This window comes from Primulina tabacum, chromosome 15 (genome assembly GCF_025594145.1).
Source record: "Primulina tabacum isolate GXHZ01 chromosome 15, ASM2559414v2, whole genome shotgun sequence".
NCBI lineage: Eukaryota > Viridiplantae > Streptophyta > Magnoliopsida > Lamiales > Gesneriaceae > Primulina > Primulina tabacum.
The window spans coordinates 5,371,635-5,390,554 of NC_134564.1; the positions used below are offsets into that span (position 1 = coordinate 5,371,635).

The window sequence follows — 18,920 nt, forward strand, 5'->3', positions numbered from 1 at the left end:
GATTGATAATTATAAGATAAAATGAATTAAAGCACACAAACGATCAAAAATAACCTAAAATAAGAATCTATACGTGCGGCTTCACTTGGTCTTTACAATATTGAATTATCATTGACATCTATATTTATAAATTCGACCCGTTTACTACCTTAGAATTCTCAAATATACATACTCCTTTTCCCAAGTAGAATGTAGAAATTAATTATCTAATATCGATTTCAATATCCCTATTAAAAATCAAACAGTAAATAATTTCAATAGCATATTAATTCTTTTAATTGATTCGATGGAGTTTTAGATCTTCTAAACTATATAAACACTAATGATATATTTTCATATGGTTCTATTTTAAATCTCTCTCCCGAGTGATAGATTTCAAATAAATATGACACTCCAATTAGTGATCAAGTAATTGAAATCGCTAGAATCCGAAAAATATAAATAAATCAATAAGAAATTCGCATACGTAAATCAACAATTTATAAATATATATTCGACCAAGCTACGTTGTCCTCTAGATTAAATAAATCAGTTCATGATGAAAAAAAAAGATAAAACAAATTAATGTTTTTCAAAATCAAAATAATCGCCTAAGAAATAGTAAGAAGAATAAGAGAAAGAATCTGAAACTGCGACTCCATTCCTGGTAGATGCGCTCCCATCTTCGCACTTCGTTCTTCATTCTTTGTATTTGTTTTTCATGCATCTGCAGCTCCTCTTTCGTGGTTAGGATTTCAATATTTATATTTGTGTCCATGTTCCGAGACCTATGAAGAAGCTCGCACAGGTCTACGTCACACGCTAGTGTGTGACTGGTGCTGTTTCTGTCTTCTGCTTCTGCGTGGTTGCGCGCTTCTACTTTTTGCGCCTCCTAGGCACGTAGGTGCTAGCGGTCACATGCTAGCTTATGTTTCTGGTACTCTGCTGGCGGCACACATGCTTCTGTTCTCCCTTATTTGTAATGCCCGAATTTAAAAAAATTGAAAAAAAAAGTTATTGTTCATGAGGTTACTATTCAAGCGCTGCAGTGCTAGAATAGTAGCGCCTAGGCGCTTGAGATGCAGGATTTTGGCGCTGATGCACTGAAAAGTGGTGCTGAGGCACTACAGACGTTAAAAATCAATATGTAAGCCCACCTTCACCTCCACCAATCATTTTCCTCCTCCTTCACGTAATCCTCATCCATCTTCTCTCCATTTTTATGAGTGATTCGCTCAAGAAAAACATGAAATGAAGGTAGATTTGTGATCCTCTAGTCACGGGCTTCAAGTTGACGTAAGTATTTCCCAATTTTATTCAAGTTTGGAAATGACTTGAAATTTGGAATTAATATTTGAGATATTAAGATGTTGAATTTGTTGTATTTGAGTTGGTTTGAATTTAAAAAGGATATGAGAATGGTTTCTTGTTTATGTGCAAAGAACAGTTTTTACACCTTCTGTATTTCGTGTATATGGAATAGTTTTGTTTGGATTTTGGAGTTAGGGTCTTCATCAAACTTGTAGATCATAGGGTTAGCTTCGATTTGGTTTTTGAATCACTCAATTCCATGAAGAAGTGAAAGCGATATGTGATTTTTACTAAAACAGGTCTAGAACTCCAAGTTAGTACAGATTTGTGTACATGCCTTCTATTTATTCGAATTCTGAGATTCCTTGAATGGGATTCTGAATTTGATGTTCAAATGAAAGTTATAACATTGTCTTGTCTTAGAAATGATACCAAACTAGCTTGATTTCATTTGATATTGAGGAAGTTATGCTCAAAATACTAAAATGTGCCAGAAATGTATTGACGCAGAATTCATGGGAATTATTTTATATGTTTCATATTATGAACGACTGAGTAAATGACTTTATTTGACAAAATTTTGTCAAGAATAATTGTTGGGCTTTTACTTTTCTTGCATATCCAATTTGCGGATCTTGATTTGAAGTAGACGTCAGGGGTTCAAGACTTCTCAACTATACCTTTCGATCTCCTTTTGGTAATATTTGAAATGTATGTTACGGTCAGTAACATACGAGGTAAAAGTATCATTTTATTTTAAATTGAAAATTCTATGGCTCGATTAATTACTTGTGATTTGATGATGATTGATGTCTTGAGATGAGTTTATTATGATAACTAGATGATGATATTGATTTGCTTCATTACACTGCATATTGAGCCACTTGTCTATTAATATTTGATATGGTGGAGGTCGCCTTGATTTACTGATTTGTTGGACGTATGGGGCTATAGTTGAGTTGACATAGTGTATGCGGAGGTTGCTGCTATGGTCTGAACACTCTCTATAGGCGCATCATAGTCCTGGGATTGTAGAACACAACACCTCACCCCGAGCGGATGAGTCGATGGATGTTGTTGGGGGATTCTCTTCCCTTGGGTACCCTATGACCGGATGATTCACTTGATCTTGAGATTTATTGATAGCCCACCGCTTCTAATCATGCATTGCATTATATTGCATCTTTATGAATTTTATATGAACTATTTGTCATTTTAATTCTCATATGTTATTGATTACATCATAGATCATATGGGTTTATACTCATCGCCACGTCGACTACCTCTTGTTTTCATGTGCTTGACGGTAGGTGAGGCGAGGCTTGGGATGCCAGAGTCTAGCTCCAGGCGAGGAGATACGAGTTAGAGTGGGATTCTCAGATCTTACGAGCTATTTTATGATATTTGGATTATTTTGGTTCACTACTTATATTTCAAATATTTGAGAACTTTAAATTATTTGACGATATTTATGTCAGTTTGTGAACCACAGATTATGTGTTTTACTCAATAGTTTGGTTTGTTACATTTATAATTATTAGTATTAATGTCAGACCCGGGGCCCCACATTAGGTGGTATCAGAGCGTAAGATATTTGGGAACAAGGTAGATCGAGTCAGTTTGAATTGCTTGATCATGTTATATATTTGCTAGCATTTTCACTGTTCCATAATGTGAAATATATGATTATAATTGATATATTATATTGTTGAGCTTTATTCGAGATTTTTGAGATTTATTGAGTCTCGAGAGCCGGAGATGGTTGATACAAAATTGAGATGATTATGATATTGTGATTTTATATGTGTTTGATATATTGTATATCAGACATGGCTACTCGAGGTAGAGGTCATGGTAGACCTAGACAGAACATACTGTTAGAGTATGTGCCCGTCGAGCCAAGTGTTGGCCGAGTGTTCACAATGAAACTCTATATATAAACAATCTTTATTTTAATAATATTTGAAATTATTGTTTTGGCACATCTTTATCTGTATACCCATGCTAGTGTCATAGATAAACTCTTTGAATATACAAATAGTAGAAAGAATATGAGATGCTCATATGATGAGTATCATGAAACTTGTATTTGCAATACTGTATATTCTAAACAGTTCCTAGCCGATTCAGCCGCCGCTAAGAAGGATATAGGCCGCTCGAGTTTGAGACTAGCATTTACGATGTGAATATCATGTTTCATTGGTAGAGGACATTGTGATGTCCGAACATGCAGATAGGTGCTCCTTGTAGAGTGCACTGAACAACCCTCCATAAAGGACTTTCCAAGTGGTTCTCACTTATCGAGTGGAAACGTCCTAGTTTATATTTGTACACCATTAGTCTTATGACTGGGGACAACATTGAGACTCTATGTGTTAGCATTGCACTTTGACTTGTTTACCGACTCTCATGGGGTCATCCGGTGGCAAGGTTGGGTGTTTTGTCGAAATATATAGGAGTCGGTACATTGTAGTCGGGGATTCACCGCTTACCTTCGGGTATGGATATCCTATGTGATCACATGTATATGTAGTATGAAATCTCTGATCAGAGTATGGTTGTAATTATGAAAGGGGTTTCATAGATTACACCATCGATGCAACTACGACATGACACATAGTATCGATTCTTTGACAGCTCTCGATATACCAATAGTTGTCGAATCGGTCGGGATATATGAGTTGAAGGGACTGTACTGTATGCTAACCATAATTGAATCGTTCTTGCAGGCACTATCATTTGATACCTAGGGAATCATGTAAGCGATGCTGATAGGCGTTTAACATGATTGGTTGGGTACTATCAGTCTTGAGTTCTGACATTCTTATTATCAAGGAGTTGATAATCAAGAATTGAGCAACTGGGGCATGCTCATATAAGGACATGTTTAGTTCCGAATCACATTCAGATGTTGTGGGGACCCGAACTTAATTCAATTCTTAATCACATTCTGGGAATAATTAATCAATTAAAATAAACAGGGTCTAAAATTTTTTTTTTAAATACGAGAGTACGCAGCATATGAAATAAATCATATCTCATTTACAAGATCACTATTCAGATCTAAGTACCAATCCTGTACAATCATATATCATAATAACTACTGTTTCTTCACTACATCTCAGGTGATATAACAGATATACTCCTAAGTCCGGATCTCCACGCTAACTGTCTTCTCTCATCCTCTTCTTGACCCTGATCCAGCCCCACCTATTGTCATGCACACATACAAAACAAGACAACAGCCGGATAACTCCGGTGAGAATAAATCCCAGTATAAACAATGTAAACATGCAATTATATAAAAACATATATAAATGCATAAATAAGATATTATTAACATGTAGCAACTCAACAAACATGAATGATATAAAACTGTAAATCAACTAGTCGTATCAGACTTGACTCCAACAACGCGTCGTCTCAGACTCGACTCAACTCTAACCTAGGGATCCCAATGTCTGGATATTGATAATTATATCGAATCTCAGTCGATAGGAATGAATCAACCCTATACGGCATCGATATAATTCATATATCCAGTGTCTGGGCGAAACAGCCGCAGAATTGACGAATCAGTCAAGAATTAAGCGAATCAGCCAATACTAGACGAATCAGCCAGTAATTAAGCGAATCAGCCAAAGTTTAGACGAATCAGTCGATAACTAGACGAATTAGCCAATAACCAGACGAATCAGCCGGTGACTAGGCGAATCAGCCAATGACTAAACAATCAGTAGTCAATACATGCAGTGGCTATAAATCAATAGACTACAAACATCAATCTCATCAATTACAAATATCAATGCAATAAACTAAGTATGTGATTTAGGGAAACTCGAGTCAAACCTCACTCGAGTTGTGCAATCCCAACTCAACATTAATTTATACCTTTCTTTCTGATACTCTGACTCTGTCGAAGTCTCGAACTCAAAGCCTGTCAATACTCAATCTGACAATAACAATATTGAGGAATACAATATCAATACCCCAATCAATCGATACTGGATATAATCAGAACTAAATCGAATTCTGTTTCAACGGCATAACTGCACAATCTCAATATACCCAGCAATACAAATCAACGGATATCAATTCCAACATCTCATAATTGATACCATACAAATCTGATATCAAATCTCAATCAAATCAAATCTGAAATTCATAACAATTCTGTAATCGATCTGTTTCTCAATCTGACTTCAATTCTACGATGTCTAACATGTCAAGAACATCATATATGAATCATATCTGATTCTGGCAACACCATAATTTCAAACACATATCAAAACGTAACAAAACTTACGTCCAGTTGTAGCCTGCGTTGATAGGAACACAGTACCGCAGTCAAATTCAAAATCAGACGGACGGTATGCCTACTGCACGTCTCGCGCTCGGGCGGTCATGAATTTCCGCTCGGGCGCGGAAATTTCTGTCGAGATACTCAACCGATCATCTCCTGGCGCTCGGGCGGTAATATTCTACCGCTCGGGCGCCAAACATTCTGTCCAACTCATGGTGTATTGGCGCTCAGGCGGTTCTTTTCCACCGCTCGGGCGCGAGATGTTCGGTTCAACATCTTGGCCAACATCTTGAGATGTTCGGTTCAACATCTTGGCTTATACTGTAACGATGCCCTGCTTCTTCATTTGAGTTCCTATAACCTCACTTCTGTCAATTAATCAACGTCTGATTACAACAATTAAATCTCGGGCATTACAGATGTGAACCCACGGCTAGTTGTATCATTGAACCATTGAGGGTCACACAAGTGCTAACTTTCTAGATCCCGTTGAGAAGTAAAATAGTTCAATATGTTGAACGGCTTATAAAGGAGTTTACAAGTGCAAGAAAAATTAGAAGTATGACTTCTATAAGGAGAATGTGACTTTTAATTTGAGGAAGTATTCCTAAATTAAAAGTTGGCCAAACAAATAATGTATTTGAAAATTGTGATTTTCATAAACATTATTATGGACTAAATTAAATTAATTCAGGTTTTGAACTAATTAAACACTAGTGGACCTAGTAGAGTCCAAAAAATTAAGTTAATTCAAGTGTTAAATTAATTAAATAACATTGGGCCTTGTAGAGCCCAATTAGAAATAATTATTAAACTAGTGGACTTGAGTAAAATCAAGTAAATGTTAAATGATCTCAAATGTGTTTGAGGACATTTAAATAAAAGTCCATGGGCCTTGTAATTGCTACAATCTCAAATAGAATTGCATGCATGGGAGATGAAAGGGTGGAGGCTACTTTTTCAATATCAAAGGCATGGCATGCCCTTGGAATACACAACAACTTTTTGCACAACCAAAAATTCAAATTTTACAAGCAAAAATTCGAGCACCTCACTATGATGTGTAGCAAATAACATAAACACAAAATGTCGTACATATGGTGTTTTTAGAAATTTTTACCTATCAATCACAAAGGATTGATAATGGCTCCAACTAAGTTGTTAAACAACTTAGCTCTTCAATGGCTAGACAATCTACAAGTTTCCAATGAGCACTCGTTGCTCAAAAATTAAGCCCACCACCAACAAGGAAGATCCCCTCTAATTTTGCACTAGAAAAATTAGAAAATTTTTCTTTGAGAAGAGTATGCAATCTTCAACAATTGAAGAAGCAAAATGAAAGAGAATAAGGTATCAAAAATTTCGGCCAAGGCATTAGGAGAGAAGATGGAGAGATTTTCTTGGCTGTGTAAAAAGTTAAAGTTAGCACTTGTAATACCCGAGATTTTAGTTTGATACTTTTGAATTGTTATATATTATGAATAAGGCGATGGAAGAACAGAAGTGGAGAAGTGACGTTGCAAATTGAGTTTGTTGACAAAGAGAGAGACCGCACCCGCGCCAAGAAGTAGACCGCACCCGCGGTGCAAGGGCAGAAAGTTGTGTTTTGAGGGAAAAAGCCACCGCACCCGCGCTATGAAATATACCGCACCCGCGGTTGATGGACAGAGAGTTGGCTATTTTTATAGTAGGGACACCGCAACTGCGGTGCCAGACAGAGCGCATCCGCGGTGCTGCTACAGTAGGGTCACCGCCCCCGCGGTCCAAGAAAGAGCGCACCCGCGGTCGTTCCTTCTGAATTTTTTGAAGGTGATCCAATACGTGCAGCGCACCCGCGGTCCAAAGGTGAGCGCACCCGCGGTGCGACGTGCGCGAGAAAGAAAGGGGCCACTTGCCTTACATGCAACGTATATATGTATATATATATATATAGCAAGCACGAATTGTTCCTCAGATTTCAGAGAAAGGGAGCGAAGCTTTGAGAAGAAATATCCTTACGCCTTTCTATTTCGATCCGTCCGTCAGATTTTGAATCCGACTTCAGTACTGAATTCCTATCGACGCAGGCTACAACTGGACATTGGGTATGGACAGAGTTGAGTTCGAGACTTCGTCTTCGTCAGATCGAGAAGAGAAAGGTATAAATCGATGTTAACTGGGAGATCGACTTGAGTTAGATTTAACTCGAGTTTCCCTAAACCACATACTTGTATGGTATTGTTTTATACCTTTATGTTTTAATGATTATGTTTATTCTATTGAATTAGAAAGTAGAAAGCAGAGAGCTATTGAGTGAGAGTCACTGACAGAGGGGCTAGACTATGACAGAGGAGTCACTGGCCCATTGCACATTGTCAGAATAGGGTTAGTCTTGGACAGACATGCCAAGACACTGGACGTTTGGTATATCGAGATGCTTCAGATATAGATAGCATCCTTATTGCAGATTATTCGATATAGACTAGACCAAAGTCCAGAAATAAGAACGTACCGCCACCGCGACCGGTAGTAGTAGGTGGGAGACTTGTTACGTTCTTATTCACCGGGATCCCTAGATTAGATGAGAGATGAGTCGAGTCTGAGATGCCGAGTCATGAGTTGAATTACAGATTGTATAAATTATGTTTCGTAGATTACAATTCATGTTTTATTTACAATTTGATTTCGATTTGCAATGTTAGATTATGATACGTGTTTTGGTTTAAACTGTTGCTAATTTAAAATAGCGACGGTTTTGGCTTAAACCGTCGCTACATTTAGCGACGGTACATAATCCGTCGCTATATATAGCGACAATTTTAAGTAAAACGATCGCATGTTTTAAGGGAAACCGTCGCTAATTTTAGCGACAGAATTAACAAAACCGTCACTAAATATAGCGACGGTTACAAGCAAAACCGTTGGAAATTTTAAAAATGCTACGGTTTTTGGTTAGCGATGGTTCAACCAAAAGCTAACCAAACCGTCGCAAATTGACTATAAATATCCGCACATCCAGTCCATTTTAACATACACCACTTCGCAATATTTAAAATTTTTCTCTCTTACATGATTTTACCACTTCACAACACTTAAAATTTTTCTTCTTGCACGATTTTAGTCTCGATTTAGGATAAATTTTTTCGCTTTAATTTTCTGATAAATTTTTAAGTGTTAGTTAAGATCATGAATATTGTTAGTCTATTCCAACTGTAAGTTTTTTTAAATTTATTAAATTATTAAAATTAATTTTTTATTTTACTGAAAATATTAGCGACGAAAATAATGAATTAACCATCGCTACAATTAGCGACGAAAATCATGAACCAACCGTTGCTAATTTTAGCGACGGTTTAATGATGATTTTGCATAATCCGTCGCTAATTAGCGACGGTTTTACATAAATCCGTCGCTAATATTATTTGCGACGGTTTTTCAAAAACCATCGCAAATTGTAGCTACAACAACGGATAAAATCGTTATCTTTGAGCGCATCCTTTAACCACATGGGCTTTAACAACAGTTTTAAAATACCTACGACAACGGTTTTTGTAGGCCTTTTTTTTTTGTAGTGCTGGTTCTATCATCAACAAAAAGGAGAAATTTTTTAGAATATTTCTATTACCCTAAGTTTTGGCGATTGACAAATAACAATATGATTTGTTACAAGATCCAGCCGCTCTTTTATTGTAATTTCTTCTTTTCGGTGCACTGGATCAATTCAAGCCGTTCAGACAGAACACCAAGAGTTCAAGCCATTCACGCATGGAAGTCAAGTTGTAGTATTTCTGAACTATAGCTACAAGAGCTCATTTGTCAATTTGGCAGGATCAAAGTCCTATATGCAGCACACGTTGTTCAAAACTTATAACTCCAATCACACTGTAATTGGTCATACTTGAAAAAATCCAAAAAGGATATTACAAGTAAAGTCGTTCAACAACACCTACTATAGAATCATTACATAATATTCTACCAACTCCCGAACAATAGAAAGATGTCTATTTTGTTCATAGTCTGTTAGTTTTTTTGAAAAGCAAGGAAGAAGCTTAAAGTCGCCAAAGCAAAAGAAACATTACATAAAAATTTAATGATAGGTACGACGAATGAAATGACATGTCGATTCTGTCAGGTAACAGTACATATGATTATTGATAATCAAATCCGATTATTCGATCTTTTCAACTATAAATATGGAGACTCGGTATCAAATGAAACAATCAGTACTCTCGTGCATCTTTCAATTTGAATTCATTCAATATTTCCGTGCACACTTAAAGTTTTCATATTTGAAGTTGCTTCCATAGCACACACCTAAAGAATGTACGAGAACTTCAAGGATCAATCTTAACTACATTACCAACTCAAGACGTCAAGCTGACCGTTGTGTTATTTTGTATTTTTTTCTAGTGAATAGAAGGTTTTGAAAACTTTGAGAGTTTAGTAACATTGTGAGAATATGGTGAAATGATTAGTCTAGAAATTAATGCTTAATACTATAATATAAACTTAGAAAATCTTATTTAAATCTATAAATTTTAATATAATCTCAATAATTTTTCCATAAAAAAACAAACACCAAAAATATTAAAACTTCACACATGGTTACTAATTATATATTATTATTCAAGATTTCCATAGAAATATGGATGATAAGCCAATTGAATTAGAAAGTCGTAAAATTTGGAAACTCGGAACGATGGTATTATAAAATTCCACTGTCAAGCCATATCTCATGTAATTAACAACGTGTGTTTATATCATTGAAATAATTATCTAAATATGATAAACTTTTGTTATTGCAAATTTACGGTTTCCCTCATCTAAAAATTTAAATATAAGTAAAGATAAGATTTAATTTAAAAATAAAGATAAATATATGATTAAATATTTAAAAAGAGAGGCTATTTTAGGAAAGAAAAATTCCTTCAAGACAGTTATATAATAAATATATAATTATAATTTAAATAAAGTTTCACCAAATCAATTAGAAATAGTTAGTACAGGAATCCCGAATTTAATTATAAAGTATAGATAGGATTAAGCAGCAAACACATTTTAATAACATTCTTTACGCCTATAGAAGCTATATTTAAAATTTCTAAGGAAATAGATTCATTACTATATATATATATTACTATTATCTTAAATTGATACTCTAGAATATGACCAAGGATGACAATGTGTATGGGTGGCGTAGCACATGTACTTAAACCAAACTCAACTTATTTGCGTTGGGTATAGAATCTTATGCGACATGATCCATGTCATCTTGACATACGACCGCGATACATACATACATATTAAAATAATGATGATATTTAATTTCGACAAATACATTTAATTAGAAAAATTTTATCTCATTGTATTTTGTATTTTATTTTGGTTATCTGTTTAGGCATAGTATGGTACACATGATAGGATAAATATGTGATATATAATATAAGGATAAGTTAATGATAAATAAGATGTATGATATTATATTTAATGTTTGGTATGATTTTAATAAAAGTGATTAAATTTATATATTAGATTGTAATGACAAAATTAACCTTATCATAATAAATTTTATAATTTCAACGTTGTTGCTTGAGTTCATAGTTTTTATCTGTTCTTGCGCCGATAGTGCTTGCATGATTTATTTATTTTTACCTAATTTTTTATATTATAATATGATAATTGAGCCCTTGATTTGTGAGTCAAGTCAAATATCAATTTTTAAGGTTAATCGAGTGATACTAATAATTTTTATTGATAATTATAAAAATTATTTATATAATTATCTCGAATTCATTTATATAATTATCATATTATATAATATATAAAAATAAATAAAAATATTTATTTGATTTTAATTTCTATCTACTAGCATAGATTTATAAAAATCATTTATAAATTGAGGGCAATTAAGTCATTTGTAGTGTATTTCATCATTAAATTAAAATTATCACACCTAATAGAAGAAGCATTTTATCCTTCTAAAAATTATTTATCAAGGGCACATGATATTATCATAGGCTTTTTAAAAAGGTACCAAACATGGGATAAGGAGGATTATTTATCAATCCCTCCCTTATCCCATGTACCAAACTATGCCTTATAGTATGCCCTATTAAATTTATTACATATCATTTAAAATTTATGTACCTAAATTATGCAAATAAGTGATATTAGAAGTAAAAAAAAGGAGAGAATACTTCTGCTAAGGAGCAATTCGAACAAAAAAAAAAAAAAACTATGATTTTTATTACAAATATCTTTCGGCTACGCAAAAAATATTAAGGCTAAGTAATAATTAAAAAATTGTAAAATTAGTAATTAGTTTTAGGAATAAAACATTAGCTTTGAACATCCATGATAGATAAAAATTGATCTACCATGGACAATTAATTATCAGATTTCAACCGACACCCATGTCTAAAAATCCTAAAAAATTGGAAACCGAGACCTATGATTAAAAAGTTTATAAAAAATATATAAGACCGTCTCTATTTATAAGATATATCTTAATCAATCTGATCCTATCAATAAAAAATATTAGTTTTTATCTCAAAAATATTTTTTTTATTTCAAATATGGATCAAGTCAAATTTTATCGCGGATTAAAAAATTTATCGCTCTGCCAATAAAAACGAGACTTGTTGATCTAAATACTTCTGTAATTAGAACTTTAAAGATTTTACCAAATCTAAACACCAATAATTAATAAAAAAAAAAAGCACTATAAGTACGTCTCCTGTTCAAAGAGTCCTACATGCATCCTTTTATTTCCTCGTGTTATCCTTGTTATAATAGAAGAAGCAGGCCACAGAGTACATAGAGCCGCCGTTTGGGATTATGATAGGTGAATTTTTGTGCGATTTTGAAGAGTAAAAACAATTCAATGGCTTCTGAGAAGATGGATTCCGCAGAGAAAATTACCGAGGGCAAAAGTAGCAGCGGCATCAAAAGTGCGTTCATCAAGAGGCGTGATTGTTTGATTAAGAAGGCGAGTGAATTAGCTATTCTCTGCGGTTCCGAAGTTGCCATTATGGATACTCCAACGACGGGAAGTTGTTCGAATATGCTAGTTCCGAGTACGCCCTCTATGCTGCTATCTTCGTTTCTGAGAATTCCTTTTCTGTTGTTTCTTTGGGATTTATTCATGTGTTTGTTCGTTCATGAGAATTTTTTCGGTGATTTAATATGAGAAACAAAAGAGTATGGATTCATGTGGTAACAAAACTAATTAAAGTTAATTATTAACAATTATACTATAATAATGTTGATTTGATTTTTATAAACTAAATTATCTACGATATTATAGGTACTATAGAATTTAAATCAAATTTACAGTTTCAGATTATAGTATGATTTCGGTAATGGCCACTAACTTTTAGGAACCTGTACCAAACCGGTTTGTAAATTCTGGGTTTTTGTTTTAGTTTTGGTTTTGGTTTTTGAGAGAACGGTTTAGGTTGCGGTTCACGGTTCTTTAGGAACTCTGGTTGAGTCTAGCTAGGGGTGGGGTAGGCGGTTAAAGATATCAAAGCTTGTTATTTATAGTAAATTGTCTTTGAATACACATGGCTGTTGTTTTGTTTTTGTTTTTCGGGAAAGTTGTATGGAGATCTGAGAAACCGAAAAATTACGCTGATGTTCGAAAGATAGGTTGTATAAGAATTCGAAACTGGTTGAACTAAGATATGCAATAAGTAGTATCATGCAACACGATAAGCTGATCAGTTGAACGATGATTCCCTTGATCACTGCAGCATGGCGAAAATAATGAAGAGATTTGAAGAGTGCCAGCGAATTAAAAAAGGTGTTCCGGTGAACCACGATCCAGAGGTACGTGTGATGCTTAAAATTTGACATATCTATGGACTTTTAATCCTTCCACATATTCATTATATGTATCGGATTTAGTATGGTTTGTTCTCTTAACAGAGGCAAGAGGATGTTCTGAGAGAAGAGATGGAAAAGCTCAAACAAAAGGAGGACCAGTATGTTTTCTCACAAAAATGAGATTCTTGTATTTTTCGAAAATCCGTGTTGTGTTGTGTTGTGTCTTTTCTGTTAATTGCAGGCATGTGTTGGGGAGGAATCTCGATAGCATGAGTCGCGAAGATTTGCAAGAACTCGAACAACAACTAAACGAAGGGTTATTGGCATTAAGGATAGGAAGGTTTGTCCTTTAAATTAAACTGTGGACTTAAAACAAAACGTATTACTCTTTGATTGCTAACAATAAAAGACAATGCTACGGTTTCAGGAGGCAATATTGGTCCAGAAACTTCAAAAATCAAGGGATAATGTATGCAGATTAATCTCTTATTTTGTGCATCAGCTGATTTCTCGTACGGGTCCTGGAGGAAAATTGAAAAACATTTGTCCCTTATTTTAATTTTATTTCAGGAGCTACAATCCATGCAGGAGAATGTGACTTTACGCCAAAAGGCATGTGTAGCTCTCTCATTTTGCGTTGCGAAATTCGGCTATTGATGTGAATATATCTAAGTAATCTGCACTGGCTTAATATGATTCATAGGTTGAAAACCTTGAAAGGCTTTGTGCCCCGATCAGCTATCAACAACCAATTCTTCTCGAGTACCAGTTGAAGGGGCAGAGCAACTTCGAGCTCGGACAAGGCGTTGCCAGTCCCCAACTAGCTTGCGATACTAGCACTGGAGATGCAGACTTAGTGGACACCACCCTGCAATTGGGGTAAGACATTTTTTCCGAATTTTCGGCCTTTTATGTTACTGTTTTCCTACTAGGAGTATGTGTGTCTTGCTTTTCGTGTAGGCCTTCAACTTCCAAGGTTTGTGGAAAAAGGAAAACTCCATGCGAGGAAAGAAGAAGCAATGCCGATACTTTTCTTTCGATATAGGACCAGCCGGCGGTTTATGGAATGTTTGCAAATGTTTAAAAAAATTATTATGAACTTTTTTTTTACAAAGTTGTACAACTTTATATAAAAAATTATCTATAATCACTTTTTCGAATATTTACAAACACTACCTTACTTTTGTGGTTTATATATATTTTTTGCTTTGATGATTTTATGATCTATCTATGTCTTGATTTAGTTATTCTATATTTCTCATCGCACATATGGTTTTTGGGAATGTATAAAACACCAGGTGATTAGCTTTATGGACTTGCAGCCTCCCCTTTAAAGAATTCTAATGAATTTCTACGTATATTTCTATGTACGTGTTTATGTTGAAAATTTGGGTTGAATGTGAATGAAAATTAATAGTTGGTTTGAGGCCTACTAATGGAAGTAATTAGCAATTTGAAACATTTCGTTTGATGTACTTATTGTATAGTAAGGTGTGCAAATCAAAACTCGGATTTGTACTGAAAAGCATTGACTCATGTTCGAGCACGACCACTGTACGTATGTATGAATCAAAATTGGTCTTCTAGACTAACCCACATTTCATTGCTTCTAATTCTTCTTCAATTAAAATAGATGTCCCTATATATATACACACACACACATTGTTGCTATATTTGCTAATTGCAAGTATACGGTGTCAAGTTTTAGTACTCGATTTAAGCATATATATCTTTCTCATAGAGTGTGCAATTTAATAATATATTATTACTTACCATAAATAGAATAGTCAGACTTTATTTAGAAAATTTAATCGATTGTTGATTGATAATTATAAGTTAAAATGAATTAAAGCACACAAACGATCTAAAATAACCTAAAATAAGAATCTATACGTGCGGCTTCACTTGGTCTTTACAATATTGAATTATCATTGACATCTATATTTATAAATTCGACCCGTTTACTACCTTAGAATTCTCAAATATACATACTCCTTTTCCCAAGTAGAATGTAGAAATTAATTATCTAATATCGATTTCAATATCCCTATTAAAAATCAAACAATAATAATTTCAATAGCATATTAATTCTTTTAATTGATTCGATGGAGTTTTAGATCTTCTAAACTATATAAACACTAATGATATATTTTCATATGGTTCTATTTTAAATCTCTCTCCCGAGTGATAGATTTCAAATAAATATGACACTCCAATTAGTGATCAAGTAATTGAAATCGCTAGAATCCGCATAATATAAATAAATCAAGAAGAAATTCACATACGTAAATCAACAATTTATAAATATATATTCGACCAAGCTACGTTGTCCTCTAGATTAAATAAATCAGTTCATGATGAAAAAAAAAAAGATAAAACAAATTAATGTTTTTCAACATCAAAATAATCGCCTACGAAATAGTAAGAAGAATAAGAGAAAGAATATGAAACTGCGACTCCATTCCTAGTAAATGCGCTCCCATCTTCGCACTTCATTCTTCATTCTTTGTATTTGTTTTCTTGCATCTGCAGCTCCTCTTTCGTGGTAAGGATTTCAATATTTATATTTGTGTCCATGTTCCGAGACCTATGAAGAAGCTCGCACAGGTCTACGTCACACGCTAGTGTGTGACTGGTGCTGTTTCTGTCTCCTGCTTCTGCGTGGTTGCGCGCTTCTACTTTATGCGCTTCCTAGGCACGTAAGTGCTAGCGGTCACATGCTAGGTTATGTTTCTGGTACTCTGCTGGCGGCACACATGCTTCTGTTCTCCCTTATTTGTAATGCCCGAATTTAAAAAAAATTGAAAAAAAAAGTTATTGTTCATGAGGTTACTATTCAAGCGCTGCGGCGCTAGAATAGTAGCGCCTAGGCGCTTGAGATGCAGGATTTTGGCGCTAATGCACTGAAAAGTGGTGCTGAGGCACTACAGACGTTAAAAATCAATATGTAAGCCCACCTTCACCTCCACCAATCATTTTCCTCCTCCTTCACGTAATCCTCATCCATCTTCTCTCCATTTTTATGAGTGATTCGCTCAAGAAAAACATGAAATGAAGGTAGATTTGTGATCCTCTAGTCACGGGCTTCAAGTTGACGTAAGTATTTCCCAATTTTATTCAAGTTTGGAAATGGCTTGAAATTTGGAATTAATATTTGAGATATTAAGATGTTGAAGTTGTTGTATTTGAGTTGGTTTGAATTTAAAAAGGATATGAGAATGGTTTCTTGTTTACGTGCAAAGAACAATTTTTACACCTTCAGTATTTCGTGTATATGGAATAGTTTTGTTTGGATTTTGGAGTTAGGGTCTTCATCAAACTTGTAGATCATAGAGTTAGCTTCGATTTGGTTTTTGAATCACTCAATTCCATGAAGAAGTGAAAGCGATATGTGATTTTTACTAAAACTGGTCTAGAACTCCAAGTTAGTACAGATTTGTGTACATGCCTTCTATTTATTCGAATTCTGAGATTCCTTGAATAAGATTCTGGATTTGATGTTCAAATGAAAGTTATAACATTGTCTTGTCTTAGAAATGATAGCAAACTGGCTTGATTTCATTTGATATTGAGGAAGTTATGCTCAAATACTAAAATGTGCAGAAATGTATTGACGCAGAATTCATGGGAATTATGTTATATGTTTCATATTATGAACGACTGAGTAAATGACTTTATTTGACAAATTTTGTGAAGAATAATTGTTGGGCTTTTACTTTTCTTGCATATCCAATTTGCGGATCTTGATTTGAAGTAGTATTGAATTAATTATGAATTTTGAACAGAAATTGCTCTGTTTTGATAAATGATCCGAGTTCTTGAGTTATAGTAGACGTCAGGGGTTCAAGACTTCTCAACTATACCTTTCGATCTCCTTTTGGTAATATTTGAAATGTATGTTACGGTCAGTAACATACGAGGTAAAAGTATCATTTTATTTTAAATTGAAAATTCTATGGCTCGATGAATTACTTGTGATTTGATGATGATTGATGTCTTGAGATGAGTTTATTATGATATCTAGATGATGATATTGATTTGCATCATTACAATGCATATTGAGCCACTTGTCTATTAATATTTGATATGGTGGAGGTCGCCTTGATTTACTGATTTGTTGGACGTATGGGGCTATAGTTGAGTTGACATAGTGTATGCGGAGGTTGCTGCTATGGTCTGAACACTCTCTATAGGCGCATCATAGTCCTGGGATTGTAGAACACAACACCTCACCCCGAGCGGATGAGTCGATGGATGTTGTTGGGGGATTCTCTTCCCTTGGGTACCCTATGACCGGATGATTCACTTGATCTTGAGATTTATTGATAGCCCACAGCTTCTAATCATGCATTGCATTATATTGCATTTTTATGAATTTTATATGAACTATTTGTCATTTTAATTCTCATATGTTATTGATTGCATCATAGATCATATGGGTTTATACTCATCGCCACGTCGACTACCTCTTGTTTTCATGTGCTTGACGGTAGGTGAGGCGAGGCTTGGGATGCAAGAGTCTAGCTCCAGGCGAGGAGTTACGAGTTAGAGTGGGATTCTCGGATCTTACGAGCTATTTTATGATGTTTGGATTATTTTGGTTTACTAGTTATTTTGGCATGTTAAAACTTATATTTCAAATATTTGAGAACTTTAAATTATTTTGACGATATTTATGTCAGTTTGTGAACCACAGATTATGTGTTTTACTCAATCGTTTGGTTTGTTACATTTATAATTATTAGTATTACTGTCAGACCCGGGGCCCCACATTAGGTGGTATCAGAGCGTAAGATATTTGGGAACAAGGTAGATCGAGTCAGTTTGAATTGCTTGATCATGTTATATATTTGCTAGCATTTTCACTGTTCCATAATGTGAAATATATGATTATAATTGATATATTATATTGTTGAGCTTTATTCGAGATTTTTGAGATTTATTGAGTCTCGAGAGCCGGAGATGGTTGATACAAAATTGAGATGATTATGATATTGTGATTTTATATGTGTTTGATATATTGTATATCAGACATGGCTACTCGAGGTAGAGGTCATGGTAGACCTAGACAGAACATACTGTTAGAGTATGTGCCCGTCGAGCCAAGTGTTGGCCGAGTGTTCACAATGAAACTCTATGTATAAACAATCTTTATTTTAATAATATTTGAAATTATTGTTTTGGCACATCTTTATCTGTATACCCATGCTAGTGTCATAGATAAACTCTTTGAATATACAAATAGTTGAAAGAATATGAGATGCTCATATGATGAGTATCATGAAACTTGTATTTGCAATACTGTATATTCTAAACAGTTCCTAGCCGATTCAGCCGCCGCTAAGAAGGATATAGGCCGCTCGAGTTTGAGACTAGTATTTACGATGTGAATATCATGTTTCATTGGTAGGGGACATTGTGATGTCCGAACATGCAGATAGGTGCTCCTTGTAGAGTGCACTGAACAACCCTCCATAAAGGACTTTCCAAGTGGTTCTCACTTATCGAGTGGAAACGTCCT

General features: G+C 34.5%; 1 protein-coding gene across 1 annotated transcript; it reads left to right on the forward strand.

The window, feature by feature from the left end:
* The first annotated feature begins 12,455 nt into the window (after window positions 1-12,455).
* LOC142525830 (agamous-like MADS-box protein AGL18) lies at window positions 12,456-16,024 on the forward strand. The gene is made up of 9 exons (XM_075630119.1): window positions 12,456-12,694; window positions 13,327-13,402; window positions 13,502-13,557; window positions 13,641-13,722; window positions 13,827-13,868; window positions 13,970-14,011; window positions 14,103-14,278; window positions 14,360-14,375; window positions 15,932-16,024. Exons 1-9 carry the CDS (start codon window positions 12,456-12,458, stop codon window positions 16,022-16,024), a joined length of 822 nt encoding a protein of 273 aa, XP_075486234.1.
* Window positions 16,025-18,920: the final 2,896 nt, after the last annotated feature.

Excerpts from the sequence above, each read along its gene's own strand:
- LOC142525830 (XM_075630119.1), top strand. The coding sequence starts at position 12,456 with ATGGCTTCTGAGAAGATGGATTCCGCAGAGAAAATTACCGAGGGCAAA. Across the intron at positions 12,695-13,326 it reads TTTCTGAGAATTCCTTTTCT|CATGGCGAAAATAATGAAGA; the intron begins GTTGTTTCTTTG and ends TGATCACTGCAG. Across the intron at positions 14,012-14,102 it reads ATGTGACTTTACGCCAAAAG|GTTGAAAACCTTGAAAGGCT; the intron begins GCATGTGTAGCT and ends TATGATTCATAG.